General features: G+C 40.2%; 1 protein-coding gene across 1 annotated transcript; it reads left to right on the plus strand.

Annotated features, from left to right (window-relative positions):
* Positions 1 to 3,767: 3,767 nt before the first annotated feature.
* On the plus strand, positions 3,768 to 11,110 carry LOC143412337 (B-cell receptor CD22-like). The gene is made up of 7 exons (XM_076882215.1): positions 3,768 to 3,811; positions 4,035 to 4,067; positions 6,578 to 6,631; positions 7,051 to 7,317; positions 8,549 to 8,830; positions 10,783 to 11,049; positions 11,103 to 11,110. The coding sequence occupies exons 1-7, from the start codon at positions 3,775 to 3,777 to the stop codon at positions 11,108 to 11,110; spliced, it is 948 nt and encodes a 315-aa protein (XP_076738330.1). The 5' UTR covers positions 3,768 to 3,774.
* Positions 11,111 to 11,653: the final 543 nt, after the last annotated feature.

Below are 11,653 nucleotides of genomic sequence, written 5' to 3' on the forward strand. Positions count from 1 at the left end.
TTGTTTGTCCATCCATCCATCCATCCATGTTTTTCCGCTTATCCGGGGCCGGGTTGCGGGGGCAGCAGCCCAAGCAGAGAAGCCCAGACCTCCCTCTCCCCAGCCACCTCCTCCAGCTTATCCGGGGGAACACCAAGGCGTTCCCAGGCCAGCCGAGAGATATAATCTCTCCAGCGTGTCCTGGGTCTGCCCCAGCGCCTCCTCCCAGTGGGACATGCCTGGAACACCTCGCCCAGGAGGCATCCTTGTCAGATGCCCGAACCACCTCAACTGGCTCCTTTCGATGTGGAGCAGCAGCGGCTCTACTCAGAGCCCCTCCCAAATGGATGAACTTCTCACCCTATCTCTAAGGGAGAGGCCAGCCACCCTTCAGTTATCCCATTTCTTCTAGCCTGCATGCGGGTGACTTTCCCATGCAGGCCCATCTTCTCCAGAATTGTCCTGATCACACACAAAAAATAAGAGAAGAGAGAAAAACATGGCAAGTATGTTAATCCCTAAAGTTTTCACAGCAGAACACAAGAGGAATACCGTCTGGACATCACCGGTTCTGTACAGTATGAGGGTTAATAAAACCATACTCATATGAATATGATGTGCAAATTGATTTATTCTTGTACCTCCATGCCACAGTGGCCGAATTCTTCACCCCAGTGAAGAGGTGATCGTTTTCTCCTCTCATTTTAAGAAATTAAGCCATTTGGTCTTTGTTCCCTAAAACATGTCAAACTGAAATCCTGAAATCCAAAATGAATCCTGGGATATGGTGGGCCACGAACGATACAGCCAACACATCCTTCAAATCTGGGGAAATGAAGGACGCATTTGCCGCCGCATTTGGAGGACTCTTCAAATTTGGACAGCCTTCGTCGCGTCACTGTGACGTAATTGCCTACAAATGCAGCCATCGACGAATGCTACCCCTGAATTTGGACACAGCCTGTGTCTCAATGTGCGTTGTGCACACTTCCTGTTTTACTTTGATAGTCACTTGTGCTTTGTGCATCATGTTCAGTTTAAATTGTGTCCAGCTGTGCTTCCTTAGCTCCTCTTAGCTACGATTCCCTCCTGTGGTTTGTTCCCTTGTTTGTTCTTGTGTGTATTTATGCCTGCATCTCTCTCTGTCCTGCATCGCGGTCTCCCTCATCGTACAGCTGTGTGTTCTGCCTGCCGTTTAGTTTCAAATAATTTTTTTTGTAGTTTTGCATTTTTTTTTGTATTCCAGCAATACAGCTGGGTTTAAGTTAACCTTTTCTAAGAGTCTGCATTTTGGTTCAAATCCTCATTCCTTCCCTCTTCACACCACCAATAGAATAGCCCTTTATTCTCATCGTACATGTACAATGAAATTAAGGATACTCTATACTCTGCCACATTTTATTTTTAATCTATTGAAAGGCCTCATTTTTATCTGTGCCATGCAGGAAAGAGGAAATGCAGCATGTTTCAGACAGCAGTATTTTGTGTAGCTGATATTTTGTTTTACGTCAGCATATATAAGGAAGGAGCTTTTTAATCAAGTGCTTTCTTGTCCTTTTTGACTTTAATGAGGAGCTTGTTTTACTAAATTAACATGCAGTAAGATTTGAAACTGCAGTGACTGAGACCACAATTATTTGCACAAAGTATTTACTGGTGTTTTAAACTCGGACCTTTAGATCAGACCATGACAGGAAGGATCACTTTTTAAAGAGACGTGGCTGATGGAAAATATTGTGTTAACATTTTTGAAACCGCAAGTTTGCAAATAGCTGCAAGTCTATCTGCACCATCTCTGCACTTAAACAAACATCAATGACCTCATGTATGTGTGTGTGTGTGTGTGTGTGTGTGTGTGTGTGTGTGTGTGTGTGTGTGTGTGTGTGTGTGTGTGTGTGTGAGATAAAACATACGTGATCATGAGGGTGCAAAACCACAACAGAGAGTCAAATGGTGGGACTCCCCACCATTTGACCTTAGAACTGAAGAAGCTTCTCGGATGAGAGGTGAAACGTCTTCAAGCAACTTAAAGAAGTCCAGACGCTTTTCTTTGCAAGCTCCTTTGACTACGATGACCTGGATGACTGAGAACCTTCACAGACACACAACAGAGAAAACAGAGAAAGATCCAGGAGACCCAAAAACAAACACGTGTCCACACCAGCAGAAGCAACAAGGAGCCAAAAAGAAAGATCACCTAAAAACCAACCGGCAGCTGATCCTGTCAGAGGTTGGCCACCCCAGTACGAGCTGAGGACAGAGCCCCAGGGCTCTGGGCACATGCACAAACCTGCATCAACCCACCGTTCTAAAACCCTTCACCCTGTGTCAGTATTTCTGTGAAGTATGAATGAAAGTTTGCACGCAGCTGCAGGCTTATCTGCACTTAAAAACCCTCAGTGATCTCATGTTTTTCTCCATCAGCCCACAGAATGAATCTCAATGTCTCCTGAAAACACTTTGGCTCTGTGCTATGTGATTATGTCTTATTCTTGTTATCAAACCTCAGGATGTGTAAAGAGGAACTGGAAGTTTGGTCATGACCAAATTGAAATATTTAACACAAAAGCAACATGGGGTTTGTTTCAGTGCTTTGTGTATTTACTCAATATGCATTCAAGTTTAGAGTTACTATGGCAACATGAGTAAAAATATAAAAATAAATGATTTAAGGAATAATTACTAAAATGCCTTTAGATACACAATAAAAACCTCCTGACATCTCTCCTCTGTTTTTGACCTTCTGCAAATGATTTTTAGTTTTTAATAAATAATTACAATCCACAGTAAAACTGAAAATAATGAATAAGTGTTGATAATGTTTAAGAGTTTATTCACTCGTATTGTAGGTACACCATAATATCATCTGACATATCAGTCTACACATAGCTAAACAGACTGAACTTCTGTCGAATCATACAGGATGTTATTCTCATTTATGTTGTAAGTTGAAACTTTTGTGACCTTGAGAGAGACCATATGGAAGATTTTGTGATGACCCAGAGTCTCTGGTTCCAGTGATCAGTTATCTGTAACTCAGTTTTCTTCATTTGTTACTATTGGGGCCTGAAATGATCAGCTTCAGTAAGCTTTAGTAAAGGTCACCTCGTCTGCATGTGACTCTGGAGAGAATTACATAGTCTTTGTTGGTAACATGTAACATTCACTTTGATGTGCCAATAGAAGATACATTTATTTGTTGTCTTTGTTAATTTAATTTGTGAAACATACAGGTCTTTAGTTTCAGTTCAACCACACAGTGAGTCATTTACTCTGTTTGGGTGTCAGCCAAACATAAAATTTAACCACAAGGTGAAAACATGCACAGATCTGAGGTCAAAGGTCATTTTTATTATAGCACTGCATGATGATGTTTCAGCTAAGAGTCAGATAAAATCTGTTTTCTGTTTTTATGCAGCATGAAAGAAGAATTTCCACATAATTCCTCCGATAAAGAATCAAAATATAAAAAAATCATTAAAAAGACTTTATCATGATGCAAGTAACATTGCAGCATGATAATGATCCAGGGGACGCTGTCAGAGTAAAAAAAGACCTGGTAAGATATGACTTAAAGCGATGGAAAACATGTCACAAAACTGCTGCGGTCAAAGCTACAGGAGCTGTTTGAGCTTTGTGTCCAAAAGGGAAGGAAGCACAGAGAGACCAATCAGAAGAAGAACCTGTAGAAAAACTCTGTCACACCCAAACAAAACACAACTTCTCCTTTTTTTCTGCAAAGTAAAACTGTTTGTGATTATCTGAGGATCAGAGTGCAGCAGGCTGGATGTGACGATGGGGCACTCTTTGCTCTGCATGATGGGCTTTTTCTGTAAGTACACGTCTGACGTTGTTTGAACGGCAGCGATTAATGAAAATGTTTCTGATCTCTGAGAATTAGTGAGTCACTGTTTAGAGCTTGTTTAGCAAACAGGAGAAATTTGGTGATTATTGTTCATCCCTAAATTTACAATAATCAATAATCAGAGTAAAGCCTTTAAAAAAAACTTTACTCTGAAGTATAATATCTGATGAGTTTTTATTCATTATTTTAGTGCTCAGTACAGTCATCTGTGGAAACGCTGAAGGTAAGAAACACTGTTTTTACTCCAGTTCATATATGTAGCTGTTATCTCCTACAATGCTCGAAATCAGGGGTGTCAAACCTACGGTCCACGGGCCACATTCGGCCCTCGATACAATTATTTCCGGCCTGCGAGCCAGTTATTAATGGACCCTCAGTATGTGGGAGCTGAATCTTCAGCCCTGCTACGAATCCGTGCTTTGATGGGCGCACCATGTGACCAATCGCATGCAAAGACAGGCTGGGATCATACCATTATGTGAAAGAAAGAAGGGGGGCAGACGTTCTGAAGACAGCAAGTTTAGTGGTACAGGCCAAACCATTTCAACAACTACCAAACAGGTAAAACAGCAAATGATTAAAGTGCAGGTAAACAGAAATGTTTCTATTTTTCAGCATCTACTATAGAAATATAGTATAGATATAATAATGATGAGCTGCCAGAAGTTTCTTTCTATTTTTACACATTTGTTTCTTACAATTTAAGTCAAAGGGTGGTGCCGACAGGTTTCTCTCTTTCTCACAGCAGCTTTTTCTTCATCACGTAGAAAAACAGTTAAATACTGTAAATCTGTTCCTGTCCTTGTGTCTCTGCTATTGCCTCCCTGTTTGTTTATCACTGTTGTTGTCAAGTCTGTGTGTCTCAGGTGTAGGTCTCAGTCTTTCCTGTTTTACTTTGACAGTGTCCCATCCTGTGTTCAGTTTTGCTTCCTTTATTGTGTCATTATGTTTATTCCCCTCAGCTGTCTTCTCCGTGTGTTTCCTCATCACCATCTTGTATATTTATGGAATCAGCTGTCAGTCGGTTTTATATGGCGTTATCTTTGTGCCACTATTCTGACCGATCAAAAAAAAAGATTGAGCGCACGTAAAAAAAACTTGTGTTGCATTTTTAGGAGAAATTTATTTTGAGTGAAGAAAAACTAAATTTGAGTGAACAAAATTCATTGCTACGTGCAAAAAATGTATCTCAGTGTTTGCTATTATCCACACACACACAACAGCAGCCCCTCTCGCTCAGTTTTTGCACTTGCGCTCGCTCGCAATGTGTTGCTCGCGCTCTCAACATTTCTGCCCGTGCGCGCTCAACTCTTTCTGTACACCGTTATATTTGTGCCACAAAACCAGCCAATCACAGACTTGGATGCAAAAAAAATCTGATTGGCTGTTCTGGTCTCCAATCAGCTCGAAATGACGAAATGTAATATCCCAGAATCCATTTTGTCCAAAACTTAAACGAGGCAGTGTCGGAGGAACACAGAGTGTTTAAAATGATCATATTAAGAGTGTGCTGCCTTCATACAGACTAATTCTCTTTTCATGGATGTTTATCTGAACAGTTTACAGTACAGATTTACAAGAAGATGATGATTTGTGTGAGTAGTGCAGTGTATCTCACTGATATTGGCATGTGTGCTGCTTACCTCAGTGTACGCTTTTGTATTAACTCTTGGAGTTCTCAAAATCCTTGTACAAAGCTACATGGATAAAAATGAAAGGAAATACCAGATACTCCGGCTTCCTCCCACAGTCTAAAGACATGCACTTAGTGGGGTTAAGTGAATTGATTATTTTAAATATGTGGGAGTGTGAATGTTTGTCTGTGTCTCTGTCTTAGCCCTGCAACAGACTGGCGACCTGTCCAGGGTGTACCCTGCCTCTCGCTCTATGATAGCTGGGATAGTCTATAGCCTCCTGCGACCCTGATAAGGATAAGCGGAAGAGAATGGACAAGAGTTTAAAGTGGGATTCAGCGTGTGGAAAGCCCTAAAATCAGTTTTTAATGGCTCAGGCTATTTTCTATTGAGAGCTCCAGTAGATTTTCTTAATGTATGAGCTGTGATCAGCTGACTTGCTGCTCTTTACAGATTTATCCACCTGAATTCAGTCTGATGTAAGCAGACGTTTCATGAGTTGTCCTCGTCTCTACACTCACAGTACACTGTTTATACTGACTTTATATTGGACTGTCACTGTGCACCAGTCACACACTGGTCTTTCCTTTAAATCCATCACAGTACAGCAAACTAACCTGTTTATCCTGCACTAATCTGTAGAGGATTTTCATGCAGCCTTAAATAACACAGTGATTCTACCTCAGTTTGTTTTGCAGCATGCTTCACACTATGAAAAACACAATGTCAACATAAATACTCAAGTAAAGTACAGATAGCTTACGTACAGTAACAAAGTATTTGTACTTCGTTACTTCCCACCTCTGGAAATAAGTAAATTGTGTGATATTTGACTATAAAACTGAGGTTGTTTACATGATATTGTGTGTTTATGCGTTGATGTTCAGTGTCACAGTTTAGATTTGTGCACACCTGGTTGTGTTCAGTCACTCTGCTGGTAGAGTCTAAATATCATTTAATCTGTTTGGTAAAAACTAAAATTTTTATTGTTGATTTGTAGTCAAATTTTTACCAGGACACAAAAATATAATTACAATTAACAAGAGCAATAAAACCAGGATAGATTTTTAATGATAATGATATATTTTTATTTGATCAGGTCCTCCTGAGCCCACCGTGACCCTCCAACCATCCACGACTCAGATATACAGAGGTGAGAAAGTCCCTGTCAGATATAAGATTCAGGGATACAAGTTAAACGCATCTCCTCACTTATTTTATTTGTATTGCACAATTCATCCAAAAACAGAACAAAATACTAACAAAAGTAGTGTAAAACAATAATAAATGATTGTCCTCATTTTAGGAGAGACTGGTCTGCTATGTTAGCCTTTCTCAAACTGCTCGTATGTTTACTCATAGCAGCAGTTTTCTGCGTTTATCTTTAAATCTCCAGCTCTGAATCCACCACTGGAGGTTTAACAGCATTGTTAGCAAACAACAGCTAACTGACAAGTAATGGATTATATGTTCATAAATGTATAAAACATTTAAAAAGTATAAAAACAACTTTTATTGTTGATTTTTTAAGTCAAATTATCAGTCTACTCATGCTATGTTTTATTTGATCAGCTCCTCCTAAGCCCACTGTGACCCTGCAGCCACCCTGGACTCAGATATACAGCGGTGAGACAGTCACTGTCAGATGTGAGATTCATGGAGGTGAAGGAGCTCAGTGGACGTATGAATGGAGACCAGCTGAGGTAAACACACCTCCAACATCCAATGAATACAGAATCAGCAGCGCTGCTGAGTCTGACAGTGGAGAATACAGCTGCCGGGGCAGAAGAAACTCTTCCTGGACAGAGTGGAGTGACATCACCACATTGAAAGTAACAGGTAAGTTGGACATATTTCTCACATTTTAATTTATACTGCACAATGTTTCATCCAAAGACACAACAAAATACTGTCTTTCAATTATACTGTTTTTTAGATTCATATCATAAGTACTCACATTGAAACACTTGGAAGGAAAAAAGATTTCCACATGTGGATTTATTGCTGCAGTTCCATCAGTTCTTTTGTTTTTAGCATTTTTACATTAATTTCTCTTCAAGTTTGGCCTAAAAATACAATATAATTGTATCAGAGACTGATCTGCTATGTAAGCCTTTCTCACAACAGGTTTTACTTGGATTCTTTCCACTGATTGATGTTAATGAATACATTTATAAATGAATGAAAAACTAATGGTTTATAGCACTCTGACATGTTTCCTCAGTACGACACGCCCAAACACACACACAAGGGGAGAGCTTTTAGATCCTGTGCTCACTTTTTATCTCTGTTGTTCACACACACACACACACACACACACACACACACACACACACACACACACACACACTTCCCTCCATTCTGCTACACTCTGACTCTCAGTCTCAGTCTGACTCCCCTCCTCCAGACCCCAGCAGCTACTAAAATAAGGGAAAAGGTCATTAGTGCGGCTGGGATCAGCTGTTTCTGCCACCCACTCCTGACTCTGTCCCCTGAACCTGCAGCTGAGCTCCAAACCACACCCACTACAGGTGTTCACGAGTGTCAGAATACCTCAGAAGAGCCTGTAATGTAGAACAGGTCCATATGTGGATCATTTATTTACAGTTCAGTTCATGGAAAATCACTGAGAGTTACCTTGATCCGCTGCTGATGAAGTTTTTAGTAAACTTTGTTGAGCCCATGTGCTTGATGTTTTAAACTGTTTCCTGTCACATGTTTACATTCCTGATTATTAAAAAAAGTCTAGTGCTAAATCCACTGGTTCAGAAAAGTTTGGAGTTGGATTGTAAAATTACATGTGACCCTGGCATGTTGAGTTCTCTTAATGACTGTCTTTGTGAGGCTCAAACTGAATATCAGCCAATGTCCTCATATCACAAAAGAAATGCAGTCATGCATTTATGTCTGTTAGTAATAATTAATACAACAAAACTTTTTTATTGCTGATTTTCAACTCATATTGTCTACAGCATGCAAAATTATGATTACCATTAACAAGAGCAATAAAAACTGGGACAACTTTAATAATGATTTTATATTTAAGTTTGTTAATGATATTTTTTAACAGCTCCTCCTAAGCCCACTCTGACCCTGCAGCCATCCAAGACTCAGATACACAGCGGTGAGATACACAGCGGTGAGACAGTCACTGTCAGATGTGAGATTCAGGGAGGTGAAGGAGCTCAGTGGACGTATGAATGGAGACGAGGCCAGGTAAACATAGGTTCAGCATCCAGTGAATACAGAATCAGCAGCGCTGCTGAGTCTGACAGTGGAGGATACAGCTGTCGGGGCAAAAGAAACTCTTCCTGGACAGAGTGGAGTGACATCACCACATTGAAAGTAACAGGTAAGTTGGAAACATTTCACTCATTTTAATTCCCAAAACACAACAAAATACTTTAAACAGTACTGCAGGTTTTTTTTTTTTTAGTTTAGTATCCAAAGTCATGTAAAACAGTTTTTCCTTTATAAAAATATTCAGTCGTCATTCAGAGTCAAACATCCGGAAAAGAAAAAAAATGTGTTTGTAACATGAAAAAAATAAATGCAATTGTCATTGTCCCAGCTGCCTTGTGTCTGTGGCTGCAAACTCCGAGTTTCCATCACTGTTTCAAAACTGAATGTGAGCTAATGTCTTTCAGCTAAACTCAGGAGAAACTTTAAATGTTGCCATTGAATCTCCTGAACACATGCTGAACACACGCTGAACACACGCTGAACACATGCTGGACACACGCTGAACACATGCTGGACACACGCTGAACACACGCTGAACACATGCTGAACACACGCTGAACACATGCTGGACACACGCTGAACACATGCTGGACACACGCTGAACACATGCTGAACACACGCTGAACACATGCTGGACACACGCTGAACACATGCTGAACACACGCTGAACACATGCTGGACACACGCTGAACACATGCTGGACACACGCTGAACACATGCTGGACACACGCTGAACACACGCTGAACACATGCTGAACACACGCTGAACACATGCTGGACACACGCTGAACACATGCTGGACACACGCTGAACACATGCTGAACACACGCTGAACACATGCTGGACACACGCTGAACACACGCTGAACACATGCTGAACACACGCTGAACACACGCTGGACACACGCTGAACACATGCTGGACACATGCTGAACACATGCTGCCATCAGCTGCTTCTCTGCTGGAAAATCTCAAGACAATAACAAAAATATTTCTGGATTAATTGCAACATAAGTTATGAATCATTTTACAACATTTAAAGACAGGAAACCATTTTACATGCTTTGATTTTTCACACCTAGATCACTGAAACAGTCTCAGCAAACAATCAGATGAATGACTGCAGACCAACTCAAACACATCACATCACATCGAATCACATCACATGGGATTACACCTGTCCCACTGTTACACTGGCTCCCAGCATGTTTTCAAACTGATTTCAGGATTTAATTATTTGCTTTTAAGGTGCTTCATGGCCTGGAGTCTGACATGGAGTCAGTCACTTCCTTTTAATTCCTTTAAGTAATATTTTCATGAGATGAATTCTCCAGTTTTACTCAACATGTTAATGTTCTTTGAACTGTGTTTCTGTTTTCTACATTTGTCACTTTTGTTTGTTTATTCTTCTGCTCCTATAAAGAGTTGTGGAATTTTGAGTTTGAAAAGTCTTGTATAAAGTTGTCATTACTGTCACGTCCTGTCTTTGGGGACTAGTCTGTTCTTTTGTTTCTCTTTCTGACAGCAAGATTACTTGGAGAGATGGAAATAGAAAAATAGAAGAACTTCAGTTTTGTTGTGTCTACTTTAAGACTGTGAGATTAAGGATCGGCCTTGACAGAGTAACCTCTTCAAGAGCCTAACTAATCCTGGGATTTAAAAAAGTCTCTCCTCATCCTGTTTCTAGATTTAATCTAAAGTGTTTTCTTGTTTATCCACACTGATTTGCTTACACACCTCAAAGATCGCATCTTTGTGAAAGTAAATCAGACTTAAGACAACTCATTAAAAAAAATCAGTAACTTTTTGTAAATAATAAATTTATTTATAAAGAATATAAATAAAAGATAACTGTACAAAGTAAATACTTGTACGTTTTACTAAAAATGTTGTCTTACAGTTTGAAAGCTATAAATAGTTTTATTGTGACTTTGTTTTGATGTTGAGTCTTCAAACTGTTTGTCTGTGAATCAGCTGTTTTGCAGTGACTCTACTCTTATGTTATAAACAGCAGAGTTTTTATGTTTCTCTTCTCCTAACTGGATCATTCTTATGTAAACAGTTCCCAGTAAGCCCACTGTGACCCTGCAGCCACCCTGGACTCAGATATACAGCGGTGAGACAGTCACTGTCAGCTGTGAGATTCAGGGAGGTGAAGGAGCTCAGTGGACGTATGAATGGAGACGAGGCCAGTCAAACATACCTGAAACATCCAATGAATACAGAATCAGCAGACTTGCTGAGTCTTACAGTGTAGAATACAGCTGTCGGGGCACAAGGACCTATTTGTTAACAGAGTGGAGTGATACCATCACACTGACTGTATCATGTAAGTTGGAGATCTGTTTTATCAACATTAGTAAGAATCTGTTGTTCTTGCAGCTTTGTAGCTGTTTCATTTGTGCTGTTCAGTAACATATTTTGAAAAGCAGCTTTTTATTCACAGTGAAGAGAACAAAACATATCAGAGTAACTTCTCTGCTGTGCAGCTCTAATACATGAAGTGCAGAACAAATGCTGAACCTGTTTCAGCTGCTCCACCACATCCACTAAGAACAACAGTTACATCCAATATTTTCACTTCTGTATTTGTGTTATTTTTATTTTTATTACTCCCTGTTGCACCAACATATGATGCAGTTACTTCAGTTGTTTTTAGCATGTTGTCTATTGTTGAAATGATCTTAGAGGATTCAGGTTTTAGTTAAAGAGTCTGGTCTCATGACAAACACACACTGGGTCTTTTTCTCTTAATGAACCTCGCCTCTGTCAGTGCGCCCCAGGGTGGCTGTGGGTACAATGTAGCTTGCCATTACCAGTGTGTGAATGTGTGTGTGGATGGGTGGGTGACTGGATGTGAAAAGCGCTTTGGGGTCCTTAGGGTCTAGTAAAGCGCTATACAAATACAGGCCATTTCATGAACTCTGAACTGC

This window comes from Maylandia zebra, linkage group LG3, assembly GCF_041146795.1.
Source record: "Maylandia zebra isolate NMK-2024a linkage group LG3, Mzebra_GT3a, whole genome shotgun sequence".
NCBI lineage: Eukaryota > Metazoa > Chordata > Actinopteri > Cichliformes > Cichlidae > Maylandia > Maylandia zebra.